At 42.5% G+C, this 14,371-nt stretch overlaps 1 protein-coding gene across 1 annotated transcript in view; it reads right to left on the bottom strand.

The window, feature by feature from the left end:
* Window positions 1-13,823, bottom strand: part of CA8 (carbonic anhydrase 8) — a 96,279-nt gene extending 82,456 nt beyond the window's left edge. The window contains exons 1-2 of the mRNA XM_008541078.2: window positions 12,748-13,823; window positions 11,408-11,599 (exon numbers count right to left, since the gene is read on the bottom strand). Coding sequence (XP_008539300.1) covers window positions 11,408-11,599; window positions 12,748-12,847 — 292 coding nt within the window. The 5' untranslated portion in view covers window positions 12,848-13,823. The remainder of the gene's footprint in view (window positions 1-11,407; window positions 11,600-12,747) is intronic.
* Between the last annotated feature and the right edge of the window lie 548 nt (window positions 13,824-14,371).

The raw sequence follows: 14,371 nt of genomic DNA, 5'->3' as shown, positions 1-14,371 counted from the left end.
AAAAAAATTTTTTAATCAGTCAAAAAGGTTTACAGATATCCAGAGCTGCAGGGCAGGCTCATTGCATCTCCTTCAATAACCATCCGTGCTGTGGAAAGCAGAAGGTATGAAATGTTTTTATTCCAACCAGAGTACCACAGTTTCTGAATAACCTCAAGCGGGCTCCTTTCCCTCCACTGTCCAAACTCAGTCTTAAGAAAAAGCAGGAAGGAAGCCTGAGTCTACCCACTGTGGACCCACCTCCCAAACCAAAAAGAGGAAAAAGCTTCTTGGAAGTCTCGTCCTGCACTCAGCCTGCATCATCAGAACCAGAAAACACATCCCTCACATGTGCAGCATGACCTGACCCGAGGTTCTGGAACACTCTACTTTTAAAAGAAGGCAAAAAATTGTCTCGGAGGAGGCTTAGCTCCACATTGCTAAGGGAAAAGAAAGAAGTATTGTGAAACCAAGCACATGTGAAATGGGAAAAAAGATTTTAAAAAATCTTTCCCCAAAACCTCTTCATCACATACACTCAGAACACACACACACACAGTCCTTCTGAAACTGATACCGACCAGTCCACTGGTACTTTCTTACGAAAACAGATACAGCAACTGATACTGACAGTGATTTCAGGGGACCAAAAAGAGAGCCATAATTCAAAAATACACCCCCCACCTGATCTATGCCCATTATTTCTTGGGCACAATAACAGAAATGAAGATGATAACAGAAATGAAGCCGTTAGTTTAAAACTGGAGGATTGAGCCTATGTTTTAAATGCCCTGGAAACTCAAACTGCACAGACCTGTGTTTGACAGAAAGGCCCAGAGGGGTCCATTTACTCATCCTTTCAACAAATGCTTTTTGATCACCTACATAGTACCAAGCACCGTATTATGTGCTCAAGATACACTGATTTTGACAAAACAGACAAAATTCCCTGGTCTCGTGGATCTTACATTCTTTAAGGATGAAATGCAAATTCATACATTTATGAAGATCAAATTTTTGCTGAGTGATATTTGGTCATTATGTGGCAGGTTTGTTAGCTGTGATATCATTATGTTCAATACAATTATAATGAAACAAGAACGTCGTGTATCTTACATTCTATTAGGCTGAAAATGAGGACAAAGAAGGGAAGCATTTTGCCCAGGCCTGGTCCCCAGGGACAGGTGACAAAGGGGCAGCCTTCAGCCAGGAATTAGACTCTGGGTACCTTTCATTTCTGCTGCAGATGAACAATTCAAAGTTAAACAACACTAAAATCACACGGCTGTACAAAGCCATAAAACATGACAAAATGCCGAATTCAGAATTTTATGAAGTGCCAGGGAAAAGCATTACCTGTTCATCCCCCAAGAATGATTGCATTTATAGACTAAAGATAAATAGTAGCTCTGTTTTGCCCATATGGCAACATCCTCTTAAGGCACTATTCTCCCTTTTTTTTAAATAAGGAAACCAATCATACCAAAAGGGGTACACTTTTCATACATTTATGAATATCAAATTTTGCTGAATGATATTTTGTCACTGTATGGCAGGTTTATTAGTTGTGAGGTCATTATGTTCAATAACATTACAATGAAACTCTTGCCGATGACATGCTGCATTTCCTTAGAAAAACAAACTTGTAGAAAGAATATAGAATAAACTGATGCCATTGCTACTGCCTCCGTTTTCTTTAATGTTCTTTAATAGGCATGGCCATTACATTTACGAGACATCAAAAGAGCTCCTTGCAGAAGCTGCTGCAAAATTTGAGAACCCCATGAAGACGTGATATATACACATTTGCCTAAATCTATTTAAGCTGCTATAACCCTTTGCGGAAAACAAATTTGCCAGATAGTCCAAAGGCTGTTGATCAAAGCTTATTCCGTCTCTTTTCATTTGAGTTCAACACACACGTTTTGAGAAGGACTCCATGCCCAGCCCTGTGCTGAACACTGAGTATATAAAAAGAAGGACATATTGTCTCAACGCTGGCAAGACATTCTCAGGCCTTAAGGAACCAAACTTAACAGTTTGCATCAGCAGCAGTAAGAGAAAAGTGCACGAGGAACCAGGAAGGCATCCAGCTAGGGTCAAGCCAAAACAAAGAGGCCATCAGAAAGTCAGGGAAGACTTCTGGAGAAGATGACAGCTAAGCAGAATCCTGAAGACTAAGCTAAGAGAAGAAGAGAGAAAGTACTTTCCAAGCAAATAGAAGAGGCTAAGAAAGGCTCAGAGATATGAAACAGCCTGAGCGTGTTCCAAGAGAATAAAGCTGGAGGTGACCAATGGCAGCCTTCGACATGTAAGCATCAGGAGGGACCTGCAGCCTATGGTTAGGGGCTAGAGTTTATCATGGAGGGAATCACAGCTTTTAAGTAGGGGACTGATACTTTTGCATTTTAAAATATTACTCCCGGGGCTGGCTCCGTGGCCGAGTGGTTAAGTTTGCGCGCTCTGCTGCGGTGGCCCAGGGTTCGGATCCTGGGCATGGACATGGCACCGCTAGTCAGGCCACGTTGAGGCGGCGTCCCACGTCCCACAACTAGAAGGACCTGCAACTAAGATATACAACTATGTACGGGGGCTTTGGGAAGATAAAGCAGAAAAAAAAAAAGGAAGAAGAGTGCCAACAGTTGTTAGCTCAGGTGCCAATCTTTAAAAATAAATAAATAAATAAAGAAAATAAAATATTACTTCCGCATATGCATGGACGGTAGACCAGCAAAGGGCAAGCCTAACTGGTTAGAAAGCTGCTATCATAGGCCAGGCAGAGACAGCGAGGCCAGAAGACAGACGGAGCCTGCTAGAGCCACATTTCCAATGTGGAAGGAGATTAAGGCCAATGGGCCCTCATGCGTACCCGCCAGAGACTCCAAAGGCCCAAAGAGTTCATTCTCAACAGGTTTAAAGATTTTATAACCTGTTTAACTTTTAAGGAATCCCAAATGTGTCCATAAAACATTCCCAAAATAGTATTAATTAGTTCTTTTCGAACATTTGAAGTCTTAAAAGCAAAAATCACTATTTTTTACTGTCTTAGCTGTTAACCTACAGCTTTATTTCATATTAAAGAACAAATATCATCTGCTCTTAAGGTCAGAGACAACACCAACAGTACGGAGAGGAGGCCAGTGAACGGGGTCTGTATAACCAAAGTGAAGCACATTAAGGTAACTGTCCAGGTAATTCAACTCCCCTAAAGTTAGCTAATAATAAATATGATAATACAGGAATTTGGGGGCTGGCCCAGTGGTGCAGTGGTTAAGTTCGCACACTGGGCTTCAGCAGCCTGGGGTTAGCCAGTTCGGATCCTGGGCATGGACCTCCACGCCACTCGTCAAGCCATGCGGTGGTGGCGTCCCACATAGAAGAACTAGACAGACGTACATTTAGGATGTACAACTATGTACTGGGGCTTTTGGGAGAAAAACAAACAAAAAAACCCCACCATATTTAACTGAGTAGTGAAGATCTAACTGACTTTAAAAAATAATAACTATTATAATACTACAGAAATTCTACCGTAACATTTCATACAAATAAACAATATAGAGCCTCTCCTTAAGTGAAAATAATTTTAAAACATTTTGACAATTTCATCTCTAAATCAGTAAGGTTGCTAGAAGTACTATAAAAAATTGTCATGCTTTTGAAAAACAAAGTATGAATCATAATAATAATAATCTACCCTAAATTTAATATTGAGAATTATAAAAGACCCAGAGTAAAATTTTCTAACTAAGATTTCCATAATAAGTTACAGTGAAGGGCACAAATGACTTATCCTGATTAGCAATTTCTCCCATACCGATGGTCCATTAAAAATGTCATTACCTGTAACACACTGCTTGTCACCAGATGGAATGACATTCTACTGCACAAGCTTGGGCAGTCTCACATTTTTTCACAACTTAAGTATCAAACCATTCAGGCTAGAAATCTATAGTTATATTTTCATACTTCAGCTACTCTTTATACCACTGTAAGTATATTCGATTTTAATTTGCCTGTATGAACTAAAATGTTAAGATTCCTGTGGTAGAGTGATTCATGTGTCCTACAGAGAAATGAAATGACTTATGTGGCAGCCTTAATAAACTTCTCCATACTCAAGGACATAACAGGACCGACAGTCTGGTCAGGCCACACCTGGAATGTGATGCTTGGCTTAAGTCCACTTTAGTTTGCCCTCTGCCACCTTGAAATATGCTCAGAGCAGAGGTCGAGGAAGGGTAACAGGATCCAAAATGTGATCCAGTCACAGGGGCTCCACACCAGCCCATCCCTCAGATGATTCCCTCCTTCCTCCTTTTCCACATAATCGATCACTGAAGTTCCGCAGATGGCATCTCAGAAATCCCTCTTGTGTCATCTCTCTCTTTCCCCCCACTGTCAACTTAACAGCTGGAGTCTTGGTTAACTGAACCTCTTGCAATAACCTTCAAACTGGCTCCCAATCTCTCCCAGATCCCATCTTATTCAGTATGGCCAGGTTAATTTTCCTAAAGCAACATGCTAATTATGACTTTATCCTATAGGAAAAAAAAGGTCATACCCTTTAGACATGGCTCAGGATCCCTCATGAATTTGCTCCAACATGGCCTCTCCATTATATTCTCTATTAACCTCATTTAACATGAATCAATCTTTTCTTCCAGATATACTGAACGATTTTCTTTTCCTCATACACTCTCTAGACTTTCCCATATCCATGTCTTTTTCGCATACTGCCCTCTCTTCCCACACATCCCAATCTTCCCAATCCAAATGCTATTCACACTTCAACATTAACTGCAAAGGCTACTTCCTCCACAAATGCTTCCCTAATAATTTCAACCAAAAATAACCTCTGCCTGTATACCTATCTTTCACAACCTATCACTGAGGGCAGGCTTTGGGTCTGATGTATATTTACCTGATCCAAAGTGTGTAACACCTTGCGTAAGGTAAAATAAAGACTGCCAACTGACCTTGCAGGCCAGATAAAACCAGTGAATGTGTGTTTGGTTCACACATCCAATCTCCAGCTTCTCCTGACACATTAAACATCTGGCAAACTAGGCAGCTGGCTGATTTCCCAGCCCCCACCAGTCCCTATTGCCTCCCAACACTTCAGATAAAGCAGAGGGTCAGTAGCTATTTACAAGTTTGCTCTCCTGCCTGCCCACATCTATAGTACCCACCTGGCTCTCAGAGACAAATGAGTTTGTAATTCCCATTGTAAATGATCAATAAATATTGATGAATGAAGGACTATCATATGAGGAGCAGTCGAAGGAACTAAATACGTCTGAAAGGAAAAATGGCAACTGCATGATAAGTTGATGGAGGTCAATATTTTAAAAGATGCCATGTGAAAGTACAATTTTATTTGTACTGTCTAGGTCCAGAATCCCAAAACAGAAACAATGAGGGAGATCACAGAACGTTTGATCTTTGGAATTACTCAAAAGCAAAAAGGATTTCCTCAAAGAGGAATGAACATCCTCTCCTGAGCTGTTCAAGCTGAGGCTGCCCAGCCAATTGCCAGAGGGTCTGAGGCAGCAGGCTGGACGGGGCCAGCCAGGGGCCCATTAAGCTCAGTGAGTCTCTGACTCCAGTCCTTTCCAAAACTCATTCGCTTACTGGAAAACTCATCTGCTCCTCCTCTTACTGGAAAACAGAACATTGAACAAAGTAGCATGTAGTCTGTACGGGTGCAATGCTTACCGGGTGCATGTAGTACAAGAGAAGAGGGTTGAGGAGGAAACTTTGAGAAATCCCACTTTTTTAAGGATAACGGAGAATGGCAGAGAAAAGACAGTCGAAATTAAGAAGAAACATCAAGAGGTGATGTGTCACTGAGACCAACAGGACAGAGAGTTTCCATTGCAAATGTGGCAGAATTAAAGTATTTTAAGAATTTTAAAGTGCCCATTTGATTGTAGGATGAGAAGCTCGTAATGACCTTGGTTTGGGGACTTTCAACAGAGGGATGGGGGATAGACGGCTCATGCTCATGACATCTCTCAAATTTAAATTAAGGCAATATATTGGGCTGGCCCCATAGCCGAGTGGTTAAGTTCACGTGCTCCACTTCAGTGGCCCAGGGTTTCACCAGTTTGCATCCTGGGCGCAGACATGGCACCGCTCGTCAGGCCAGGCTGAGGCAGCGTCCCACATGACACAACCGGAAGGACCTACAACTAGAATATACAACTATGTACTGGGGGGCTTTGAGGGGAAGAAGAAAAAGGAAAAATAAAAAATAAATTAAGGCAATATATCGAGATGAGAATATATATAGAAACTATATCATTAGGATTCCATTAGAAGTTTTAATTTAATAACAGCAAGCATTTAAATCATGCTACAATTGTTGTAACTCTTTTCAGAAATTCTTCATTATTTTTTAACATAAACAAAGCAAAAAAAAGAAGAAAAAACAACTAAGTAGCCCAAGCCACTGACAGCCTCTGTGAGGCCTCAGGTTCCAGTGGAGCGGTGCGTATGAAGTGAGCTTTAAACAAAAGTGTGCTTATTCTGTGAATATTTCTATTTAAAAGGACAGCATCCAAGGGAACTTAAACACATATTACTAAGTGAAAGAAGCCAATCTTTAAAGATATTATATAAATCTTGATAAAGATACTATATTATATAAATGCCATAAATATATAACATTCTGGAAAAGGCAAAACTACGGAGACGGTAAAAAGATCAGGGATTGGCAGACAGGAAGGGATGAACAGCGAGCACAGAGGATTTTTAGGGCAGTGAAACTACTCTGTGTGACACTATGACGGGGGAGACGTGATTATATATTCATTCAAACTCACAGAATGTACAACACCAAGAGAGAACCCTAATGTAAACGATGGACTTTAGGTGACAATGGCATGTCACTACAGGTTGCTCCACTGTAACAAATGCACCAGTCTGGTTATACTCCCTTGCCGGTGGTCAACAACCAGCTGCTGACAGCCAGGTGTGAGCCACCACGCCCCCTCCTCCAGACAAACTGACAAAACCTACAACGCCTCCTCCAGCTACGTGGCCAGGTCGGTGCCTGATCCTATGACTGTGAAGTTCACCAGACCTCAACCCCTGCCCATGTGCAGAGCTTCTAATTCTCTTTTTAGAGCCATTCTTAAATATAAACAAAGAGCCAAAGATCACTCGACATAGGAGGAGAACCTCCACCATAAAAGAGAGAGGCCAAAACAAACAGGAGGAGGAACCCAGAATAAACAGAGCCATGCAGGGAAGAGAAAAAAGCAGTATAGAAAAGAACAAGGAGAGAGTGTGCATTTGTGCATTCATGAAATAAAGAGTGGATGCTGTATTTTACAAAATTTTTTAAATTCATAGAATAAGCAAAATTTTTTACAAATGAAAAATATAACAGCAGAAGTTAAAAGTTCAATAGAAAGTCTGAAAGATATAAGTTGAGGAAATTTACAGAAAGTAGAGGAAAAAGACAAAGAGAAAACAAGAATCACTGGAAAAAGAAAAAAAGAAAACCATGGGGCCGGCCCTGTAGCTGAGTGGTTAAGTTCATGCCCTCCGCTTTGGTGGCCCAGGGTTTTGCTGGTTCAGATTCTAGGAGCAGACATGGTACCACTTGTCAGGCCACGCTGAGGTGGTGTCCCATGTGCCACAACTAGAGGGACCCACAATTAAAATATACAACTACATACTGGGGAGTTTGGGGAGAAAAAGCAGAAAAAAAAAAAAGATTGGAAACAGTTGTTAGCTCAGGTGCCAATCTTTAAAAAAAAGAAAAACAGAAAACTTATCTATAAAATAATATAAGAAAATTTCTAAGAAACAAAAGACACAATTATCCTAATTGAGAGGGCCAACAGAGTACCCAGCACAGAGTGCAAAAAGACCCACAGCAAGGCACGTGGTTGCAAAATATTCCCACCAAAGCGATGGGAATAAAGAGGAAATTAGAAAAGTTTCCAGAGAGGGAAAAAGAAAACAGCCACATGATGTCGAAAAGGGAGGGAAGGAGGTTGAAAAGCAGGATGCCATGAGATTTGTTTGCTAAATCGTTCAACCACAACCCTGGAAGCCAGGAGGTAACGTAGCGATGCCACCAAATATCTGAGGGAGAACACTTCCAGCCTGGACTGCTCTGCCCAGGCAAACAGCAAACAAGTATGAAGGGTACTAAAGACACCTGCAGACACACAAGGTATCTAAACAGGTACCATCACGTGCCCTTCTTCTCAAGAAGTTAGTGCAAGATGAACCGTAGGAGGGAATAAACCAAAAAACTCCCTGAAATGAGGGAACCCCACAAAAGGATGTCACAGCATCCAGGAAACACGGAACTGGACACAGGAGACAAGCAAAGGGACTTCCTAGGCTCAAGGTCCAAGGAGCTGCAGGTGATGGCTACACAGTAAGGATGGAGAACAAGTGGTCGAGACCAGGGCGAGAAGAAACGAAGAGATGCCTCCAAGGGCGGGAGGGAAGGACAAGGATGGCCAAGAGAGAAGGAACGACAACCCACGTGTTGAATGCCCTGGGAGAAGATTTGCCACCCATCCGAGTTTTGAAATGAAATCATGAAAGATAAATAAAAAAACTAAATAAAAAATTAACTCCAGGAAAAAACAACACATTATTCAGTGAAGGAAATAGAATACAATCTCAGCCACAAACAGCAGTTACACTGTCATAACAATAAAAACACTGAGTATTAATTTAAATAAAAAGTACAATTTAAAAAAAAACAAAGTGGGCCGGCCAGGTGGCGCAGTGGTTAAGTTCGCACGTTCCGCTTCTCGGAGGCCCAGGGTTCGCTGGTTCGGATCCCGGGTGCGGACATGGCACCGCTTGGCACGTCATGCTGTGGTAGGCATCCCACATATAAAGTAGAGGAAGATGGGCACGGATGTTAGCTCAGGGCCAGTCTACCCAGCAAAAACAGGAGGACTGGCGGTAGTTAGCTGAGGGCCAATCTTCCTCAAAAAGAAAAAAATTACAATTTAAGTACACAGGGACATTAAGGGAACAAAACCAGGATGGGAGAGGGCAATAAGAGAACTAACCTCATATTCCATAGTAGGGAATTCCTAGCTACCTTAAATATCAAAGCACGACAGTACAAACACGTTACTAAGAAGTATGGAGGCGACAACAGAAGAAACAGCTAAGAGTTGGAAGAGACTGTTATCTGGGCAAAAAGCTCCAGGTGGGGACAGCTTGGGGGCTAACCAGAGGCACAGAGAAATACAGTACTAGTCAACTGATTAAAGTATGTTTATGTTCTGTTTTGCTAAAGATAAAACTTGAATTAAATAAATGAATGACAGGGTGTTCAGAGCTTACAGACTATTCCTTTGAGAAGCTTAAATATCCTAGAAAAAAAATAAACTGGTCCAGATATGGTACTTTTCTTTTGTGAGGAAGATTGTCCCTGAGCTAACATCTGTGCCAATCTTTCTCTGTTGTGTACGTGAGACGCTGCCACACAGCATGGCTTTATGAGAGGTGCATAGGTCCACGCCCAGGATCCGAACCTGCGAACCCTGGGCCACCAAAGTGAAGCATGCAAACTTAACCACTACACCACCAGGTCGGGACTTTTTATTACATATTTTTAAGTTTGGAGAAACATCAAAAGGGAAGAAACAACAAAGAAGAAATGATTTAGTAGCAGAAAGGAGACAGGGCGTCTGAAGGAGCAAGGTCTCCAAGGAGGCAGGGGCAAGGGGTCTGGGCCATGTGTAGCCAAATTAGGCCTCAACAGAAAGAGAGACAGCTCATCTCCCATGCTCAGGGGTGGAGGATGGAAGAGAAGCCAAGAGCAAAAAAAAAGCTATGTGAGGAAGAAAGACACCTTGTGGTTAGAGAGTAGAGACATTGCTTGACAATCTCTATTTTGGGGTGAGGTAGGAGGTGAAGGAAAATTGCAAACGTTTGAGAAGATACCAGAAGAAAATGTTAAATTCAATTTGATCAATTAAGTATGATCTTAGAGCAGGAATGGACACACACTGTCTTAACTGACAGGATTTGTACTCAGTCCTTCCTGTGTGCTCCCATAATACTTTTAACACTTACCATATCATATTCACACTAACACTTTAAAGGATTTGCTTTCACTAAACTATGAATTCTCAAGAACCGTCTTATCCATTTGTATACAACCAACACTCACTCACCACGGTGCCTGATGTGAAACGCATTTGTGTTTTATAGATATACAAATATTCTATTTCCAGAAGTACAAAAGCATGTCAACATACCAATACACACGTTTCTTATATGCCAGAAGTCAGCATCCAAGAATTTTACTACATATTTAAAAAACAGTACATAATGTCCCATCATAGATAACCCCTCGCAAAAATTCCAATTTAAGTTCAAATGTATACTTGAAGCTGACTCTTTGACTAAGTACATATAAAACCCAGAATCTGTTTGGGGTGATGCCCATACTTTAAATTAGAACAGCAGGGAAGACCACATGAATCTAGGACTAGCTCATAGATTCTAAATCAATGCTCAAGAACACTCACAATGAATAAAAAATCCATAGTTGGTCATCAATACCTGTTCTGCCTAATAATATACCTCAAGAGTTTATGGTTTTAATTATCAAACTTATCAATTCAGAATTAATTTGAGCAGTCTCTAATTATTAAGCACTTCCTAATATTTCAACATACTCTAATTTTGAATTCTTTCCAAGAGGGAAATACAGCTATTATTCACTATGGAAAGCATGATATTAATGCTAATTTTTTAAACTCTGCTTTCCTCTCCCACACATTTAAGCCAAAAACCAATTTCCTTGATAATTACCCAACACTTTTTCCACAAAACCTTTCAGATCCATCTCAAATAGGTTCACAGGGGAGGACAGGAGTTTAAAAGTCAACAAAAGCAAGAGTTTTGTTCACCATTTAAGTCTTTTGCTGAATTTAGAGAATGTTTTGATTGATATTAAAATTCTCCTTGTGATATTAACAGAGTAGAGAAAATTAATTTGAAAAGTCTATCTTGAATGCCAGATTATCTCAATAAATTCTAATCTTTAGTTTTACAATGCAGTAAAACAGAGAATTATGATTATTTAAATGATTTAAGCTCATCAACAATTTAGGACAAAATGCGCATTGGTCCACCTGCGTATACCTTTTCTCAAATTCCACAAAGCGTAAGTTGACCAACTGAGGTTGTTCCAGACACATCATACAACATAGAACAACCGAACTGACATCTTCATAGTTTCATCTTTTTATCCTTTCAAAAACGTTTCAGAAAATAATTCCAAAAAATGTATTTTATAATATATAAAGGTATCCTGCCAATAGAGCTATGCCATTGCTACCTTTAAGGTCATACAAGCTGAACAAGAGTTCACTAGCTCCAAGATGACTTCTTTTGCAAGAACCCGCAAAAGCATCTTCTAAAATACCTGATTTTGACTTCAGGATAACCTGAATGGTGTGTCCATCATTGGTGACTTCACAGTCTCGGCAGACCACATAATTGGGCGAGAGGCGGACATCCAGCAGAGAGGGGTCATATCTAGCTTCTCTTGAGTTTAGGTTAATGGGAGACTGGTATTCCCCGTTAGCATCAGGAAACACCAAGCCCCACTCAACACCTAAGGACAAAATGAAGCAAATTTACAACAGGTTAAAAAAAATAAGTTATAATGAAATTTAACAAGTAAAAACTAAACACTGTTACGACCTTTGACATTATTAAGGGAGTTATGACTACTGTCTCTATACAGATGAAGTATGGTAAACATGTGTGAATTTTTGCATTCATATTTTCAGTGATCTAATATTACTCAATACCACAAACAAAATCTCGGACTAACAAAATATTCCATTTGTATTTGTCCACATAGATGTAATAATTTATGACGCTAGGAAATTTAGGTCATCTTTAAGTGATTAGAAAAAAAAATACCACAAAAATTTCCTCTGCTCCTTAGTTCAATTATGTGTCGTACTTGGAAAATACTTGTAACTCTCAACATGCTTGGTGAGAGGCAAAAACCATAAATCTGATGCTAGTGAATAAACACTTCTTATCAGAAATGCAAATACAGCAAAGTGTGCATATGGACACATACCTATATATTCAGACATATATAGTCCTCCATAGTTTTATAATTAAAATTATACATTTTTTTTCAATATATGTAGTCAACCTCAGCAACAGTGGTTAGCTCTATCAGGAGACTTACCTCCTCAGGGTTAAACTTAGGAAATTCAACTTTTTAAAAAGTCAACCCTGTTCCCGCCAAGCTCCCCGCTTCAGCCTGAAATTTAGGACACGTTTTGAAGGTGAGCCTTGTTAGTATCCTTCAGGAAAAGAGTAGAGCAGAAATATTTTCTCCCCCCAAGGTCCTCACTGCAAGCAAGAAACTAATAGATTCACTAGGGTGTTGAGTAAAATGTAACGCTGCTCTTAGAGGCTCAGAAGAGAGGAGTGTCGCAGCCGCAGCTCTAAGGCTGGCCCTGCGGAAGGCGGCAGGTGCCAACTGCCGCCCGGCAGGAAGGCCAGGCTCCCCAACGCGATCGGAGGCGGCGGGCACGCCCGCTCTCCCTGCAGCGCCTTCTGCCCTGAACCCGGCCAGGGGACGGGCAAAGCGACAGAGCCCCACGTGGGGAAGAGGGGACGCGGGGGTGCTCGGAGCGCGCGAGGGCAGTGGGGCGCAGACGGGACACAGGCAGCGCGCAGCATCCCGACGCGCCGTCCCGGGACCCGGGACACCGCGACACTCGCGCGGCGAGTTACCTTCTTCGTAGCCCCACTCCACACCCTCTTCCTCTTCTTCCTCATCCTCCTCCTTCTCCGGGAAGGCGACGGAATCTTCGATGAAGCTCAGGTCAGCCATTGGAAGGCCGTGGGTCCCCTCGGCTGACTGGCCGATGGTGCCTGCGCCTCTGCAGGTCAAGCGGGCTGGAGTGGAGTGTGAGCGCGCGTGTGCGAGGGTGAGCCCGTCGGAGTGAGAGTGGGTGCGCGTGACAGTGCGCTTGTGAGCGCGAGGGGCTGCGAGCGCGCGAGTGTGAGTTTGAACGCGCGCGTGTGAGTGTGGGCGCGCGTGCGAGGGCGAGCGGGCGGGAGGCGGACGGCGGGCGCGGGGCGCGAGGAGCCGCAGCTCCGGGAACCCGAGCCCGGCGGATTATAAACCCGGCCGGGGCGTGTCTGGCACCGCAAGACCCGCCCCCTTCGCTCGGTGGCCCGGGGGCCAGAGCTTGGGCTGCAGGAAAAGGCACGGGGGCACCCGCCGAAACCACACAAACAGCAGAAATCCCCCAGCTCTGCCTGATGGGGCGACTCGCCGTCTCACCCTCCCACCCTGGCTGCCCCGCTGGGCCGCGCGCGCCTCGCGTCGGGAACCTCGCGAGTCACCTAAGGTCACCTCAGGACCCCTGTGCGCAGGGTCCAGGCCACGGCCTTTCTACTCTTATTTCTTTCCATCCTTACTCGAGGAAATACCAAAAAGAAAGAGAGGGGCTTGGGAGGAGAGAGATGGATTGTCTTGGGCAGGAGAAAAGAGAGGGATGGGAGACTCCCTAACAAGATAAAAAGTTTCCCCGCTCCTAATCTTTATGACTCACTTCTGTTTGCTTCTTAATTCGTCCTTGGAGCACAGTGGAAACGAGTACGGAGAAATTTCCAAGAAATTTGTAGTTCCTAAAAACATTTAAGAAAAAAAATTGTTTTAATCTAGAGAAGTGAGTATAATTTAGGAAAAATTTTCCCTTGAAAAAATAGTCTTTCAAAGGCAGGAGTTATGAAAGGCAATAAGGAAAGCGTGTTTGGTTTTAGTTTCAGACTCTGCGGTTCCCCTGCAGGCGCAGCTTGCTGTGTAAACAGCTCCCAATCGACTATTGAAATCCGTGTAAATAATGAAATGCACACATTGCATAACAAACAGGAACTTTCCTGATCCAAAGCGGTCGTATTATTACCTGTTAAACACGCTTCCCAATCCAGTGTTAATGACTTCAGCCGCCTGTTCCAACGCCTTTTAAAAGCTTTAACCAATAACCCCTAAGCAGGTTAATTCCACATTTTTAGAAGGTGTGTGTGCATAATAAGCTCAGATTTGGACCTTAAGTAAAATTTGCTTTTATATGATATGTGCATGGACCAAAATGTCTGTTGGCAGTTTGAGTAGCCGGTTCCTAAATCATACCGTCCTTATGGATGCTTAATTGCTCACGTAAGGATGGAGATGGGGGTCAGCTCCGGGACTTTTAGATTCTGTGCTCCTAGCCTTCACTACCGGCTCAGCCCTCCACTTTTTAAAAAGGCCGCTTCACAGGCTGTTAGAAATTTCTCCAGAAGGTGAATCAGGACTGAAAGAGGGAAAAAAATCAAATCAATCCATCTACCACTTTCTGGAACGTTT

The sequence above is a fragment of the Equus przewalskii genome, chromosome 8 (assembly GCF_037783145.1).
Source record: "Equus przewalskii isolate Varuska chromosome 8, EquPr2, whole genome shotgun sequence".
In the NCBI taxonomy this organism is placed as follows: domain Eukaryota; kingdom Metazoa; phylum Chordata; class Mammalia; order Perissodactyla; family Equidae; genus Equus; species Equus przewalskii.
The sequence above is the reverse complement of the archived record's forward strand: the minus strand, read 5'-3'. Positions and strand labels throughout refer to the sequence as shown.